This window comes from Pelmatolapia mariae, linkage group LG3_W, assembly GCF_036321145.2.
Source record: "Pelmatolapia mariae isolate MD_Pm_ZW linkage group LG3_W, Pm_UMD_F_2, whole genome shotgun sequence".
Classification (NCBI taxonomy): Eukaryota; Metazoa; Chordata; class Actinopteri; order Cichliformes; family Cichlidae; genus Pelmatolapia; species Pelmatolapia mariae.
The window spans coordinates 34562890-34580722 of NC_086229.1; the positions used below are offsets into that span (position 1 = coordinate 34562890).

The 17833-nt window shown below is 42.2% G+C and overlaps 1 protein-coding gene and 1 pseudogene across 1 annotated transcript in view; both read right to left on the minus strand.

Annotated features, from left to right (window-relative positions):
• The window catches only part of LOC134622284 (NACHT, LRR and PYD domains-containing protein 12-like), a 1346881-nt gene that overhangs the window by 311766 nt on the left and 1017282 nt on the right, over window positions 1–17833 (minus strand). The window contains exons 16-17 of the mRNA XM_063467996.1: window positions 8162–8335; window positions 7825–7887 (exon numbers count right to left, since the gene is read on the minus strand). Of these exons, the coding sequence (XP_063324066.1) occupies window positions 7825–7887; window positions 8162–8335 (237 nt within the window). The remainder of the gene's footprint in view (window positions 1–7824; window positions 7888–8161; window positions 8336–17833) is intronic.
• Window positions 13510–16998, minus strand: LOC135932517 (protein NLRC3-like; annotated as a pseudogene).

Below are 17833 nucleotides of genomic sequence, written 5' to 3' on the forward strand. Positions count from 1 at the left end.
TTGTATCACACAGCTGTGCTGCTGCTGCTGCTGGTGATGTCAGCACATCTGGAACAATACGAGGTATCTGCTACCAGACTGAGCAGGACGTGAGACCTGTGGACTGTTTAAAGCTGTCCCTCCACAGCTCACTCAGACCTGATCCACACCTCAGTGAGATTCTCTGACTTCCTCAGTAGAGACAGAAACCATTCAGATCTGGGACGATCAGCTGACTGATGATGTCACACAGACTGTGTTTTTCAGGAACAGTGATTCTGATGTGAGCCTGCTAGCTGACAGCAGACCTGATGAAACCACATGTTGACATCTGTGAGGACAGACTGGACTCTTTGACTGCACCTTGGTTCTCCTCAGAGGTCTGTACAGGAGCATGTCCACCCCCACTGAAGATCTCAGTCACTGTGAAACATAGAAAGCTGCTTGTGTGGCCTCTGCCTCACATGTAGATGCAGCTACAGGTTTCTCTGTCAGTCAGACTGAAACAGTGTCCTGATGCTGCATCATTCAGCTCTGTGCCCCAGTCAGCATCACTGTTTCTACCAGTGTCAGTGTTTCTGCCCTTTTCATGTTTTATACAAACTAAAGTGATACACAACATATGCAGTGCTATACACGCATATGTATATGTTTCTAAGAGTTTGATAACCAAGCTGTTACCAACATCATGCACCATGTTCTTGTTCAACATGGGGAAAAAACACAAGACTAGTTTAAATGAAGATTAAAGCCTTTGCTGTTTATTAGATAAGCCACATGCATTATGATCCCTCAATACAATCATATTCTGCTTAGAATTGCATTCAAAACTATTGAGCCAATATTTTCAGCTTCTATGGCTGAAACATTTTCAAATGATGAGCTTCCAACAATGAGTGAAACAGTAAGAGCATGTGGAGAGTTTGGAAACATCCCATTAAGAAAGAGAAATCAAACATTTGGATTGATTTTAATGAGCTCAGACTTGTTGAAAATGCAGAGGAGCTGGTTTTGAACTGAGCTTCAGAGAAACACAACATTACTGATATTCACTGTGAAGCTGTGAGTGGAAAAAGACAGAAAACAACATGTGGATCCTGGAATAATGGGAGCTTCCATCTTTAAAGGACTGAAGAGGAAGAAGTTTACAAGGAATCATTTAGAAGAGTTTCAAACATCAACTGATTGAATCCATAAATGTGAAAACGTGTTTGAATCCATGAATCTAAAAACGTGGTTCTGAGTGAAAGAGACAGACATGTACAGACTGAACTCTCTGTTCAACAGTCAGAGTGTTTCTCTAACAGGAGAAGTAGAGTAGAAGGACAGAGTGCCAGCAGGACAGTCCACATACACTGCTGCTCTGTTAGAGGAAGAGGAGGAGGAGGAGGAGGATGTTAGTTTGTTATTGTGACAGACAGAATGAGGACCATCATCAGAGCAGCTCAGACTCCAGGAATGATCATTTCGTCCAAACCAACAGTCATTACTGTCTCCTTTCCTTCTGATTCTTCTGTAACTCACTGATATAAAAACGTTTCCTCTCCACTCGACCTCCCAGTAACAGCGACCAGTCAGACCATCTCTACAAAGCAGCTGATAAACATCAAATCTGTCTGGATGATCAGGATATGACTGAACCTCCTCCACATGTGTCACCTTCCTGTTGTTGTCAGACAGTTGGAGCTTTGTGTGCACTGTGTTTGTGTCGATTGTGAGTTGACAGGAATCTGATGGAGAGAACAAACACAATCCAGCTGCAGTTATTGATCCATCATCTGTTCATTGATTGACACTTTGATGATGACTCCTGACATGATGAAGATGGTTGAATGTGTGCTGCTTTGTTTTCATGAATCCCATTAAAAACACACTTACACTTCCTCAGACCTGGTCTCAACCATCGGACTCCAGCAGGCTCCACCCTGAAAGGAGGAGGGGTCAGAGCAGTCAGCATGCACACATGGACATTACATGGCTCTCACACACACACTGTTACACACTGATAAAGGAACAGTCCAACATTTTCACAAATACACTTCAATCCATTCATGGATCAACCTGCTGATGATTGGACTGATCCTAGATCAGTACATCACTGTGTTGAATGAAATATGACTGATTCAAACTATGATCTTCATCATCTTTATATTCCTCTCCTGTTTAGGTGGAAAGGACACCTCCCTGTCTTTGCTGCCAGCTGCTTTTCTCCTCTTGGAAACACATTTAACATGGCTGACACTTTATTAGGTACACAGTGACCACTGTCTCAGGTACAGTACACCTGTGACCTAATAATATGAGGTGCCGTAAGGGACATTATTACTGAAACGCTCTCACACACACAACTGAAACGCTCTCACACACACTACTGAAACGCTCTCACACACACTACTGAAACGCTCTCACACACACAACTGAAACGCTCTCACACACACTACTGAAACGCTCTCACACACACTACTGAAACCCTCTCACACACACTACTGAAACGCTCTCACACACACTACTGAAATGCACTCACACACTCCACTGAAACCAGAGGCATTTCCGCTGAACAGGAAGTTGTTTCCTGACAAGGAAACAGATGGAAAAAGTGGTATATTGCAAAACACTACAAGGATGTCTACTCAACAACCTGCTAGTACAATGGTCCCCAACCTTTTTTGCACCATGTACCATTTATGGCCGACAATAATTTCATGGACCGGCCTTTAAGTTGTCTTGGATAAATACAATAAAATAAAACCAGTACCGCTTCAAAAAAAAGAAGATTTAATTATAACACACGGGAAAAGACCCAAGGAAACAATATAAATGATATTAAAAAAAAAAAAAAAAAAAAAAAAAAACAATAAATACCCTGAAAACAATAAATTTTAAACTCAAGCCTCAACTTTTGCGACCCGGTACCAAACAAATCACAAGTTTCGTTTGGTACCCCTAACCCGGTACCCCAGCTCCCAGGTCCAGGACCTGGGGGTTGGGAACGGCTGTGCTTGTAGCTTAAGTGAAGCAGCCGCATTACTTAACAATATTTTAGCTTCCTTGAATCAAGGAATGGATTCAAGGTGCAAGAGGGAATTCGGCAAGTATGTCCTGTTTCCCCTAAGCTTTTTATATTGGCAACTCAGTTGTTAACACTATTAATCAAAATTTCTAACGACATACAAGGAATATCAATTTTTAATAAAGACTTCAAAATAAGTCAATTCGCAGATGATACATCTATTTTTTTTAAAGAGAAATACGTGGTCGAGAAAACTAAATTTTCTCTAAAGCTTCTCGTTTATCTCTCAGTATCAAAAAATGTGAACTACTCCCGATTCATACAAGCTCTGACTCCTCAATAGCTTTGGTTAGAGTTGAACCTAAAGTTAAATATATAGGGCTGATAATATCTATTTTTTTATATGGATCATCTAGCATTGGGTGTCATCATCATACTTTTGAGTAAATATCATATCGACTGTGCTAAATGGAGGAATGCTAAGCCTTCTCTCCCTGGTTTTATTAATGATTTTAAGATATTTTTTTCTTTGCTAAAAAAGACAAAAAGCACATATGCCAAAAAGATTAACCAGGATAATGCCGTCTGCTATTCTAAATTTTGACTGATGCTGAGGCTTATATATTGTTAAGTAATGCAGCTTCAGTAGTATGTGTGCGAGCGTTTCAGTAGTGTGTGTGAGAGCGTTTCAGTAGTGTGTGTGAGAGCGTTTCAGTAGTGTGTGTGAGAGCTGAAATTTCAGTAGTGTGTGTGAGAGCGTTTCAGTAGTGTGTGTGAGAGCGTTTCAGTAGTGTGTGTGAGAGCGTTTCAGTAGTGTGTGTGAGAGCTGAAATTTCAGTAGTGTGTGTGAGAGCGTTTCAGTAGTGTGTGTGAGAGGGTTTCAGTAGTGTGTGTGAGAGGGTTTCAGTAGTGTGTGTGAGAGCGTTTCAGTTGTGTGTGTGAGAGGGTTTCAGTAGTGTGTGTGAGAGCGTTTCAGTAGTGTGTGTGAGAGCGTTTCAGTAGTGTGTGTGAGAGCGTTTCAGTAGTGTGTTTGAGAGCGTTTCAGTAGTGTGTGTGAGAGGGTTTCAGTAGTGTGTGTGAGAGCGTTTCAGTAGTGTGTGTGAGAGCTGAAATTTCAGTAGTGTGTGTGAGAGCGTTTCAGTAGTGTGTGTGAGAGCGTTTCAGTAGTGTGTGTGAGAGCTGAAATTTCAGTAGTGTGTGTGAGAGCGTTTCAGTAGTGTGTGTGAGAGCTGAAATTTCAGTAGTGTGTGTGAGAGCTGAAATTTCAGTAGTGTGTGTGAGAGCGTTTCAGTAGTGTGTGTGAGAGGGTTTCAGTAGTGTGTGTGAGAGGGTTTCAGTAGTGTGTGTGAGAGCGTTTCAGTAGTGTGTGTGAGAGGGTTTCAGTAGTGTGTGTGAGAGCGTTTCAGTTGTGTGTGTGAGAGGGTTTCAGTAGTGTGTGTGAGAGCGTTTCAGTAGTGTGTATGAGAGGGTTTCAGTAGTGTGTGTGAGAGCGTTTCAGTAGTGTGTGTGAGAGCGTTTCAGTAGTGTGTGTGAGAGGGTTTCAGTAGTGTGTGTGAGAGCGTTTCAGTAGTGTGTGTGAGAGGGTTTCAGTAGTGTGTGTGAGAGCGTTTCAGTAGTGTGTGTGAGAGGGTTTCAGTAGTGTGTGTGAGAGCGTTTCAGTAGTGTGTGTGAGAGGGTTTCAGTAGTGTGTGTGAGAGCGTTTCAGTTGTGTGTGTGAGAGGGTTTCAGTAGTGTGTGTGAGAGCGTTTCAGTAGTGTGTATGAGAGGGTTTCAGTAGTGTGTTTGAGAGCGTTTCAGTAGTGTGTGTGAGAGGGTTTCAGTAGTGTGTGTGAGAGCGTTTCAGTAGTGTGTATGAGAGGGTTTCAGTAGTGTGTGTGAGAGCGTTTCAGTAGTGTGTATGAGAGGGTTTCAGTAGTGTGTTTGAGAGCGTTTCAGTTGTGTGTGTGAGAGCGTTTCAGTTGTGTGTGTGAGAGGGTTTCAGTAGTGTGTGTGAGAGCGTTTCAGTAGTGTGTATGAGAGGGTTTCAGTAGTGTGTTTGAGAGCGTTTCAGTAGTGTGTATGAGAGGGTTTCAGTAGTGTGTGTGAGAGCGTTTCAGTAGTGTGTGTGAGAGGGTTTCAGTAGTCTGTGTGAGAGCGTTTCAGTAGTGTGTGTGAGAGGGTTTCAGTAGTGTGTGTGAGAGCGTTTCAGTAGTGTGTGTGAGAGGGTTTCAGTAGTGTGTGTGAGAGCGTTTCAGTTGTGTGTGTGAGAGGGTTTCAGTAGTGTGTGTGAGAGCGTTTCAGTAGTGTGTATGAGAGGGTTTCAGTAGTGTGTGTGAGAGCGTTTCAGTAGTGTGTGTGAGAGGGTTTCAGTAGTGTGTGTGAGAGCGTTTCAGTTGTGTGTGTGAGAGGGTTTCAGTAGTGTGTGTGAGAGCGTTTCAGTAGTGTGTATGAGAGGGTTTCAGTAGTGTGTGTGAGAGCGTTTCAGTAGTGTGTGTGAGAGCGTTTCAGTAGTGTGTTTGAGAGCGTTTCAGTAGTGTGTGTGAGAGGGTTTCAGTAGTGTGTGTGAGAGCGTTTCAGTAGTGTGTGTGAGAGGGTTTCAGTAGTGTGTGTGAGAGCGTTTCAGTAGTGTGTGTGAGAGGGTTTCAGTAGTGTGTGTGTGAGAGCGTTTCAGTAGTGTGTGTGAGAGCGTTTCAGTAATAATGTCCCTTACAGCACCTCATATAATAAAGTGGCGTTCACTTGTTTATGAACCGTCTCCCTTCAGCTTTTTTAGCCGCCCTGTTTACCTCCAACTTTGTATCAGCAGCAGCGATGTCACGGTCTGCCGGGGCAAGCCGTGTGGAGATAAGTCAGGACCCAAGATGCGGCAGCTCTGGTGCAGATGAGTTTATTTAACAGAAGATAATACAAACAGCAACGGCGAGGGTGAGCTTGACACTAGAAAACCTAAACTGGAGAAACTAACAGAAACTAACCGGAAACAGATATGCAGGGAGGACTGATGGGAAGACGCAGGGAGACCAAGGTAAACTACACAGACGAACCAGCAACTAACAGAGGCAGACCCGAGGTTTAAATACACAGAAGGATAATGAGGGAATGAGACACAAAAGGAGGGCACAGCTGGGAGTAATCTGACCTGACGAGACAGGGGAAAAGTAACTGAACACACTGAGATAAGACAGAGACTTTCAAAGTAAAACAGGAAACACACACGTAATGACACAGACTCAAAAACGCAGACTAAACACAGGGATACACGGGCAGAAAAGAATGAACACTAACCGAGGGAGAACAGAACCAAAAGTACAATAATAGAAAACACAAAACGCTGGGTCAAAAGGACCCAGGATCACGACAAGCGAGCCACAGACCGAGTCCATCAGCAGCAACAATCCCACCACAACTTCTCCAGAAATGACCTCGTCTGGTTTCATTGAGTTATTTTATTTCCACACAGAACAGACTGGATGTTATCAGCACACAGAAATCACATGACCTTGTGCATTAAAACATGTTAGTGGATTATCCACCAATATATGATGCGATATTGACGTGTTAACAGACGACAGATTAGGCCTGGGTCTGTAATACTGTTAGCAAACACAGAATATTAACCAGGAACAGCTCCTTCATTTCCATCATTTAAGTTGGCTGATACAAACCACACCTCATCTCCTAATGCACTGAGCTTTCCTCATCTCTGACTCTAACTGACTGCTGGGTCCATGGTGTTCCTCCCCCTGCTGAGAAGGTGCAAGCAGCTGCCTTCTTTGCGTCACATACATCAGTCTGTCCACTGTGATTCTTTCCATGACTTTCCCTGGGTGAGATGTTAGAGCTGTAGGCCTATAACCTGTGGTCTTAGTGGGGTCTTTCCCTGCTTTCACAGTTCTTTCCAGCTTCCTGATATATTCTATTATAAAAGAGCAGCAGAGCATCTTCAAATGGTTCATCTTACTTCAGCTTAATGTGTTTACTGTTTTGTTTTTACACAGGTCATGTAAAAAAAAGTGTCTGACATCAAATATCGTACCAGAGGCTCGACAAAGCTGAACTGAAAGACAGCACGCGCAATAAATCAGAGCAGCACAGAACTTAAGCACATGGTCCATAGAAGCTGGGGTCTACAGGTGTACCAGGACAAGCTTAAGTCCACCAAAAAATTTCACTTGTTTCACTGTTTCTGTGTAAATTACTGGTTTATTTGAACAATTTCATCAGCTGAACCATAAATACTCCAAAACACTTTCTTTGTGACTCAGTGTGATTTTGCGTTTTGTAATATTAGCATGTCAAACTCTACATTCTCTACACAGACGAGAAATGAAGTGTATTTAATAATAAACGTTATCTCTCAGAGACAAAGTTAGTGTCTCATTCAGGTCTGTATCTGTGTAGTCTCAGACACATGCTGTGCTCATATTGCTGTTTAGTTTGTCACTCAGACCTCTTCCTGACAGGGGCAGCAATTTCATTTAAAGTCACATTCACTGATACAGGCTGAGGGTACACACATGATCCAGGGAAAAAATCTGATTAATATTTTTGTGCTGAAACTTGAACGTATATGTTCTCTTAGATAAATATTAAGAAGTCCTGTGTTTTACTACAAAATCAAAGTAGTAAAACACAGGACCTTTGGGTTAGATTTAAAGTGATTTGACAAATCATGTCTGTTGTAAATGAGTAAGCCATTCATCGACCTGACTCAGGTTTTAAATCATCATCAGAAAACACTGAATCCTGACCTGAGAATTGTACACTTTGGACTCTCCACTGCAGAAAATAGAAGCTTCAGTCCTGAATCCTGCAGGTTGTTACCACCCAGGTCCAACTCTCTCAGACTAGAGGACTGGGAGCTCAGCACTGAGGACAGAGCTTCACAGCTTCTCTCTGACAGGTTACAGCCACTCAGTCTGACAAAATGATGACAAGAAGACATGAAACACTTGTGTTAAACTATATTCATGGTGCCATGAGAAGCTACTACATTAACAATATTTCAACACTGTTTCAGGACATGCTGGAATCCTTATTGCCTATGTTACAAAAGACAAATATGGCAGTTTACTGTGACTTAGATGGATTCATTAAAAAAACAAAACATGCACACAATGTTAATTTTTTCCAAATGAAATTGATTAAATGACGTTAATTGTTGAAAAAAAAATCGATATCGCTTGATCTGACCTCAGTGTTTCCAGTTTGCAGTATTGACTCTTCATCCCAGCAGACAGAAGCTTCAGTCCTGAATCCTGCAGGTTGTTGTTACCCAGGTCCAACTCCGTCAGACAGGAGGACTGGGAGCTCAGGACTGAGGACAGAGCTTCACAGCTTCTGTCTGACAGGTTACAGCCACTCAGTCTGAAATCAAGCGGGAAGGGAAACAAGATCAACAAAACAAATCAGAGCTTTATTGCTTTTTTTGTTGTTTTTAAGCAAAATCAGTGAGGTGCTGGTAGATTCTGTTCTTTTGGTTTATTACCCAATAAAACACACATACAGTAATATTTGTGACTTTTGTAATAGTAGCATGCAAAGCAACAGCGGTCACAGATTGAAGGGGCCTGAATAAAACTACAATGCAGTGATTTTTAAGATGGCCTGTTCTTCCAATTTCCAACAACAGAAAGCTGGCCAAGCTTCTCTGCTTGGGCTGCTGCCCCCACGACCCGGCCCTGGATAAGAGGAAGAAAATGGATGGATGGATGATGTTATTTTCTCTCTCTTTCCTATGTTAAATATTTTAAATTGTATTTTTGTTGCTTAAAGCCAAAGGCTGCTGTTTTACTCCCAGTACACTGTATATTTTTTAAAATAGCTAGTCTATAGTCAATTTTAAATGCTCTACAATTTGAACAAATGGGATTTGTAGTTTTAAAGATGCAGTGAATTCCCATCATTTAAACAGACAGAAAAACCCGGAGCCTGGATTTAAGTCACTTTACAAAGTTTGCCAGCTCCATATTTCCTCCCTCTATACAGGGATAGTACCTGCCTGCAGCACTACTCCGTGTTAATATTCACTTTCATTTGTGTTGGACGAGGTTGTAACCCCTGCCACAACTAGCTTCTTGGCAGTTTGTGGAGCTGAAATATCTTCACACATGACTCGCTTATGATCATCACCTGAGTGAGCGAGCACATGTCAGCTGTGAAGCATTTTCACAGCTGTATTTCACACATTACTGTGACAGGTGGAAGAAGTAGTTCCTACTAATCATTTAGACAATCCCAACAATGCAAATACTTTTAACTGTGTTCCTGTTAATAATAAACAAAAAATACCGCAAATTACTAAAATGTTTCTCACACCAGTCTATTAATTAACGAAAGACCAAGACAGACTTTTAATTCATTTGAAAGCCTGATGCTTAGCCTTGTCCACCCCAGCTGTAAAACTCAGAAACCAGTCTTACTTGTTATCATCTATCGTCCACCTGGGCCTTACACAGAGTTTCTCTCTGATTTCTCAGACTTTTTATCTGATTTAGTGCTCAGCTCAGATAAAATAATTATTGTGGGTGATTTTAACATCCATGTAGTTGCTAAAAATGGCAGCCTCAACATCGCATTTAATCTGTTATTAGACTCAATTGGCTTCTCTCACACACTCTAGATCTTGTTTTAACATATGGCATAGAAACTGAACATTTAACAGTGTTTCCTGAAAGCCCTCTGATGTCTGATCATTTCCTGATAACATTTACATTTACAATAATTGATTACACAGCAGTGGAGAGTAGACTTTATTAGGGATGGGTATCGTTTAGGTTTTATCCAATACCGCTGCCAAACTGGTATTATTGAAACGGTGCCGGTGCATAAACAGTGCTCAAACCGGTGCTTAAAGAATGGAGAACACAAAATTGGTCCAAAAACCTCTCATGTTTAGCTGTTTTTTGTAAAAAGATAACTATGTTAGCCTTTTCTGCAGCTATAGGGCATATATGGTATCACTCATGGCTGGAAGCAGTGCTTAAACAATGGAAAAAACACAAACTTTGTCCAAAAACCTCTCATGTTTAGCTGTTTTCCACTTTTTCTTTGGTCATTTGAACCTTTTTGGCCAGGGTGAAGGGAGCATCTGCCATCAAACAAGAAGACAGCCGCATGTAGCTATGATGATGTTTGCTAGTTCACCTTACATGCATTAATTTAATAACGTGGTTAGCCTACTCAACGTAAATTACACACGAAAAAACATTAAGCTACTCACGCAGAGAAGAACGGCTGTTGCTGCCATCATCATCGTCATCATTTCTGCTACACTGGCAGGGCTAGGGGCCAGGACTCTCCTCTTCGGGTTTTTGGGGGATGTTGCTAACTCCGGGTCCGATAAAAGGCACCACACCCGCAGTAGATGTGCTCGGTGTGAGGTCCCGCAGCAAGCTATCAAACACGGCGCATTTCTCGGCTTTTAAAAAAATGCTATACGTCGCCAGGTGTTTCATCGGATTCGAGGTGTTACCTCCTTTGACAGTATCACAGTATCACCTTAAAGCACTTGTTGCAGGCAGCTGAGTTTGCATCTTTTGCTGTGAAGTACAGCCAGACTTTTGACCGCTTCGCCTTGGGCATTTTTAATGTGTAGCTCTGCTCTAAAAGAACGTATGTACCTGGGCCAGCCTACGATCCTCGGAAACGTAAAATGATTGGCTAAAATCTAAAGTCATCACAGCTCAGGAAAAAAAAGCACAGATTTGGTTACTACCGTTTATGTCAGAACCGGTGCTATCATGGCACCGGACTCCGGTACCCATCCCTAGACTTTATCACAGTAGATGTCTTTCTGAAAGTGCTGTAACTAAGTTTAAGAATATAATCCACCCACTGTTATCATCTTCAATGCCCTGTACCAACATAGAGCAGAGCAGCTATCTTAACGCTACTCCAACAGAGGTCGATTATCTTGTTAATAATTTTACCTCCTCACTACATACGACTTTGGATACTGTAGCTCCAGTGAAAACTAAGGTCTCAAATCCGAAGTACCTGACTCCGTGGTATAATTCTCAAACACGTAGCCTAAAGCAGATAACTCGTAAGCTGGAGAGGAAATGGCGTGTCACAAATTTAGAGGATCATCATTTAGCCTGGAGAAATATTTTGCTGCTTTATAAGAAAGCTCTGCAAAGCCAGAACATTTTACTATTCGTCACTGATTGAAGAAAATAAAAACAACCCCAGGTTTCTCTTCAGCACTGTAGCCAGGCTGACAAACAGTCAGAGCTCTACTGAGCCAACCATCCCTTTAACGTTAACTAGTAATGACTTCATGAACTTCTTCACAAATAAAATTTTTATCATTAGAGAAAAAATTACCAATAATCATCCCACAGATGTAATATTATCTGCAGCTACTTTTAGTACCACCAATGTTAAGTTAGACTCTTTTTCTCCAATTGATCTTTCTGAGTTAACTTCAATAATTACTTCCTCCAAACCATCAACGTGTCTTTTAGACCCCATTCCTACAAAACTGCTCAAAGAAGTCCTGCCATTAATTAATTCTTCAATCTTAAATATGATCAACCTATCCCTAATAATTGGCTATGTACCACAGGCCTTCAAGGTGGCTGTAGTTAAACCTTTACTCAAAAAGCATCTCTAGACCCAGCTGTCTTAGCTAATTATAGGCCAATCTCCAACCTTCCTTTCATATCAAAAATCCTTGAAAGAGTAGTTGTCAAACAGCTAACAGATCATCTGCAGAGGAATGGCTTATTTGAAGAGTTTCAGTCAGGTTTCAGAGCTCATCACAGCACAGAAACAGCTTTAGTGAAGGTTACAAATGATCTTCTTATGGCCTCTGACAGTGGACTCATCTCTGTGCTTGTCCTGCTACACCTTAGTGCAGCGTTCGATACTGTTGACCATAGTATCCTATTAGAGCGTTTAGAACATGCTGTAGGTATTACAGGTACTGCACTGCAGTGGTTTGTATCATATCTATCTAACAGACTCCAATTTGTTCAAGTAAATGGAGAGTCCTCTTCACACACTAAGGTCAGTTATGGTGTTGCACAGGGTTCAGTCCTAGGACCAATTCTATTTACATTATACATGCTTCCCCTAGGCAGCATCATTAGAAGACATAGAATAAATTTTCACTGCTATGCAGATGACACCCAGCTCTATCTATCCTCTATCCATCCATCCATCCATCCAATCTAGCCAGATTCTTACTCTGGATGGCATTACCTTGACCTCCAGTAATGCTGTGAGGAACCTTGGAGTCATTTTTGACCAGGACATGTCCTTCAATGCACATATTAAACAAATATGTAAGACTGCTTTCTTCCATTTGTGCAACATCTCTAAAATTAGAAATATCCTGTCTCAGAGTGACGCTGAAAAACTAGTTCATGCCTTCATTACTTCCAGGCTGGACTACTGTAATTCACTATTATCAGGATGTCCTAAAAACTCCCTGAAAAGCCTTCAGCTAATCCCAAATGTTGCAGCAAGAGTACTGACAGAGACTAGAAAGAGAGAGCATATTTCTCCTGTTTTGGCTTCCCTTCATTGGCTTCCTGTTAAATCCAGAATTGAATTCAAAATCCTGCTCCTCACATACAAGGTCTTAAATAATCAGGCCCCATCTTAATGACCTTGTAGTACCATATCACCCTATTAGAGCACTTCGCTCTCGCTCTGCAGGCCTACTTGTTGTTCCTAGGGTATTTAAAAGTAGAATGGGAGGGAGAGCCTTCAGTTTTCAGGCCCCTCTTCTGTGGAACCAGCTTCCAGTTTGGATTCGGGAGACAGACACTATCTCTACTTTTAATATTAGGCTTAAAACATTCCTTTTTGGTAAAGCATATAGTTAGGGCTGGACCAGGTGACCCTGAATCCTCCCTTAGTTATGCTGCAATAGACGTAGGCTGCCGGGGATTCCCATGATGCATTGAGTTTTTCCTTTCCAGTCACCTTTCTCACTCACTATGTGTTAATAGACCTCTCTGCATCGAATGATATCTGTTATTAATCTCTGTCTCTCTTCCAAAGCATGTCTTTCATCCTGTTTTCCTTCTTTCACCCCAACCGGCCGCAGCAGATGGCCGCCCCTCCCTGAGCCTGGTTCTGCTGGAGGTTTCTTCCTGCTAAAAGGGAGTTTTTCTTTCCCACTGTCGCCAAAGTGCTTGCTCATAGGCGGTCATATGATATGATTGTTGGGGTTTTCTCTGTATTTATTATTGTGCTATCTACTGTACAATATAAAGCGCCTTGAGGGGACTTTTGTTGTGATTTGGCGCTATATAAATAAAATTGAATTGAATTGAATGTTCTGTTTTTAGAGTTTAACTAGAGTGTTTAATGTGGGTTCATAGAACAAACATTTTAAGCTCCTTAAGTGTTTAAAGGCTGTATCAAAAGTTAATTCAAGTTAAAATATTGTGGTCAAATGTTCTCCTTTTTTCTTTTATACTATACAACTACGTAGGCTCATGGTTTTAGGACATGGATCTGTCATGGAAGAAATCTATGACCACGTTTAATCAACATTTTAAAAATAAACATGATCACACATTTACTCACAGAGCCTTCTTGGAGACTTTGACCACTGGCAGCAGCCTCAGAAGAGCCTCCTCTGAAGCAGAGTATTTCTGCAGGTCAAACACATCCAGATCTTTTTCTGATGACAGTAAGATGAAGACCAGAGCTGACCACTGAGCAGGAGACAGTTGATCTGTGGAGAGACTTCCTGATCTCAGGGACTGTTGGATCTCCTCCACTAGAGAACGATCATTCAGTTCATTAAGACAATGGAACAGATTGATGCTTTTCTCTGCAGACAGATTCTCACTGAGATTCTTCTTGATGTACTGAACTGTTTCCTGATTGGTCTGTGAGCTACTTCCTGTCTGTGTCAGCAGACCTCGTAGGAGAGTCTGATTGGTCTGCAGGGAAAGACCCAGGAGGAAGCGGAGGAACAAGTCCAGGTGTCCATTTGGACTCTGTAAGGCCTTGTTCACAGCACTCTGGTGGAGAGATTGAAGTTTTGGTTTATCAAATAATTTAGACCACATGGACATTGTTTGTTGTTCTACCAGCAGATTGAGTCCAGAGTTGATGAAGGTCAGGTGGACATGAAGAGCAGTCAGAAACTCCTGAACACTCAGATGGATGAAGCAGAACACCTTGTCCTGGTACAGTCCTCTCTCCTCTTTAAAGATCTGTGTGAACACTCCTGAGTACACTGAGGCTGCTCTGATATCGATGCCACACTCTGTCAGGTCTGATTCATAGAAGATCAGGTTTCCTTTCTGCAGCTGATCAAAAGCCAGTTTTCCCAGAGACTCAATCATCTTCCTGCTCTCTGGACTCCAGTGTGGATCTGTCTCAGCTCCTCCATCATACTTGACCTTCTTCACTTTGGCCTGAACCACCAGGAAGTGGATGTACATCTCAGTCAGGGTCTTGGGCAGCTGTCCTCCCTCTGTGGTTTCCAGCACATCCTCCAGAACTGTAGCAGTGATCCAGCAGAAGACTGGGATGTGGCACATGATGTGGAGGCTTCGTGATGTCTTGATGTGGGAGATGATCCTGCTGGTCTGCTCCTCATCTCAGAATCTCTTCCTGAAGTACTCCTCCTTCTGTGGGTCAGTGAACCCTCTGACCTCTGTCACCATGCCAACACAGTCAGGAGGGATCTGATTGGCTGCTGCAGGTCGTGTGGTTATCCAGAGGCGAGCAGAGGGAAGCAGTTTCCCCCTGATGAGGTTTATCAGCAGCACATCCACTGAGGAGGACTTTCTAGGGTCAGTTAGGATTGTAGTTTTGTGGAAGTCCAGAGGAAGTCGACACTCATCCAGACCATCAAAGATGAACACAACCTGGAAGTCTTCAAAGCTGCAGATTCCTGCTTCTTTGGTTTCAGTAAAGAAGTGATGAACAAGTTCCACCAAGCTGAACTTTTCCTCTTTCAGCACATTCAGCTCTCTGAAAGTGAATGGAAATATGAACTGGATGTCCTGGTTGGCTTTGTCTTCAGCCCAGTCCAGGCTGTATTTCTGTGTTAAGACTGTTTTCCCAATGCCAGCAACTCCCTTTGTCAGCACTGTTCTGATTGGTTCTTCTCTTCCAGGTGAGGCTTTAAAGATGTCTTCTTGTCTGATTGTTGTTTCTGGTCTGTCTGGTTTCCTATTTGCTGTTTCAATCTGTCTGACCTCATGTTCATCATTGACCTCTGCAGTCCCTCCCTCTGTGATGTAGAGCTCTGTGTAGATCTGATTCAGAAGGGTTGGGTTTCCTGCTTTAGCGATCCCCTCAAACACACACTGGAACTTCTTCTTCAGGGTGGATTTGAGTTTACGATGACAAACTGCAGCTTGAAGTTCTGAATAAGAAGAAATATTCAGATTATCTTTTGGAAGTAGAAACAAACACTTGATTCCAAAAGAATGAATCTTTAAAACATGTTGCTCCATCTCATAAGACATTATTAAATGTCTCATTTATCCAGAACTTTAAATCTTTAGATAAATCCTCTTACTGCTCTGCAGACGGTCAGCCAGCTCCTCCTGCTTCATTCTCCTCAGGAAGTCCAGTGTGATCTTCACAAAAGCCTCTCTGCTGCTGCTCCTCTGACTCTCTAAGCATTCTGGGTAATCTGGATTCAGAACCTTCTGGATCTTCTTCAGCTCGTTCTTCACAAAAGTGATGATGTTGTCCTCCAGCAGCTGGAACAGAATATTTATGAATGAGCCAATCAGACTGAAATCATGGAGCCAAACATCAATCCATGTTGGACACACTGACAATCCACTGGTCTACAAAGAGCAGCATGGAGATGACTGTGAACAGAATAGATGTAACAGTAGTTGTTGTACATGTACAGACCATAAATATGGAGTCCAGCTGTGTTTGATGCTGCTGGGCAGACTGACCACTGGGGACCTCTGAGCTCTGCTGGTCCACTCTGTGGAGGAACCATGAAGAATTAGTTCAACGCAGGATAAAGATCCAGGAGTTTCTGCTCAAATAACTTCATCTGAATCAAGTCTGTCAAGTTTTAAACTCTCAGATTGTGAACATATCAGTAATTTTCAGTCTGTTTTTATGGACGTCCTTTCAGTTATGATGGCAGGGATGATTTTTGAGAAGCTCATTAAACTGAACCATCAGCAGATCACTGCTCCAAAACCAGAACATGATCCGAGGTCTCTCCACCACCAGAACACCAGCTTTACTAACGTGGTAGATCAGTGTAGTACAGATCAATAACTGATGAGTCATTTTATCAAAATCACTGAGTGCTTCACATCTGAGCCTCTGATGTTTCTGTAGACATTTTGCATATTTAATGAATGTCTGACAGTTTTACATTCAATCTATGAATACAGTGGAAATGTTGTGTTATTGTCTCCATGTTTTTTCCAGCATCATAAATTCTTAAGTTCAGAAAATTAGATTCTTTTTTCACAGCTGAAAAACAACAACATTTATTCTCTATTGAAATCTGCATCGTCCACTCCAAAGGTCACAATCTGAAGGTCACATCTGGTTTTGTTCCCTGTGATTAAATCTGAGCATCAGTATGGTGGGATTTATCCACTACATCCACCCACTGTGGTTCAGTGTTGTCCTGATGGAGTAACAGCAGCCAGTATGATCCAGGCTTTAGCTGCTGGGTCTCTGTGTGACCTCTCAGACTGTTTAACAGATCAGACACAAAGAGAATCAGAGCAGCTCTTTAAAGACAAACATGAACCCACTCAGGTCACACTTTCCCCACAGATATGAGCATCACTGTCCTCAAACAGCAAATGACCAAGTCTAACATTTGGATCTTTTATCTTTCATTGTTTTCTTTTAATGAATCTTTGTAACAATCTGAGGATGTTTCAGGTCAGATTTATCCAGGAAACACAAACATGTAAAGGAGTCATCACAGCTCTCTGACCTCGTTGGTCCAGGTTCACCACTGAAGTTTGGAGGTAGATCTTTGGACCGGTCACTCCTCACAGATGGACAGCTGGACCCTGCAGACTGTGACCTCTGACCTCTGCAGACACAAACATGATTGAAGCAGCTGTGATCACACAGACTGCAGATAATGCAGCTGTTTCCTGTCAGTAACATCCTCTTAGATTAGAGTTCAGCTTTTTACAGGAAAACTGGACAAAACTGATATTTTTTACAAACTCATTTTCATTTCCTCTCAGCTCACAAACACAGAAAATCAACCAGAATCAACACTGATTATAATGTCAGTGCAGAATTATTTCTGTTACTCAGTGAGTTCAGCTCTCTGACCTCGTTGGTCCAGGATCACCACTGAAGCCTGGAGGATGACCTTTGGACTCGTCACTCCTCACAGACAGACAGCTGGACCCTGCAGACTCTGCTCTGTCCTCCTCTTCCTCCATCATCATCTTCAGTCAGTCTGAGAGGTAAAACACAAACACTCAGTGAGTTCACATTAACAGGAGTAACTGAGTTACAGTCGCTGACCTCTGACCTGTCATGTGACCTAAATACCAGGTCAATATGTCTGTAGGTTCAGACATCCTGGTCATGTGATCTAAGGAGCTTGGAGAGAAAAGAGACGTCTTAAAGTGAAGACGTTTCATCAGAGAAGCTTCTTCACTTCTAAAACCAAACAGTGGAGAGTCCCAGATATTAAAACCTGAGAGGGACAGAAAGCATGTCACTGACCCACTATTGACCATGTGATGAGTCACATGATCAATAGTGGGTAAACAATATAACAACTTGTTTCAAGGAGGAAACTGCCTTTCCACCAGGAGCACAAACATCTGGAGCACAGACATCTGGAGCACAGACATCTGGAGCACAAACATCTGGAGCACAGACATCTGGAGCACAAACATCTGGAGCACAGACATCTGGAGC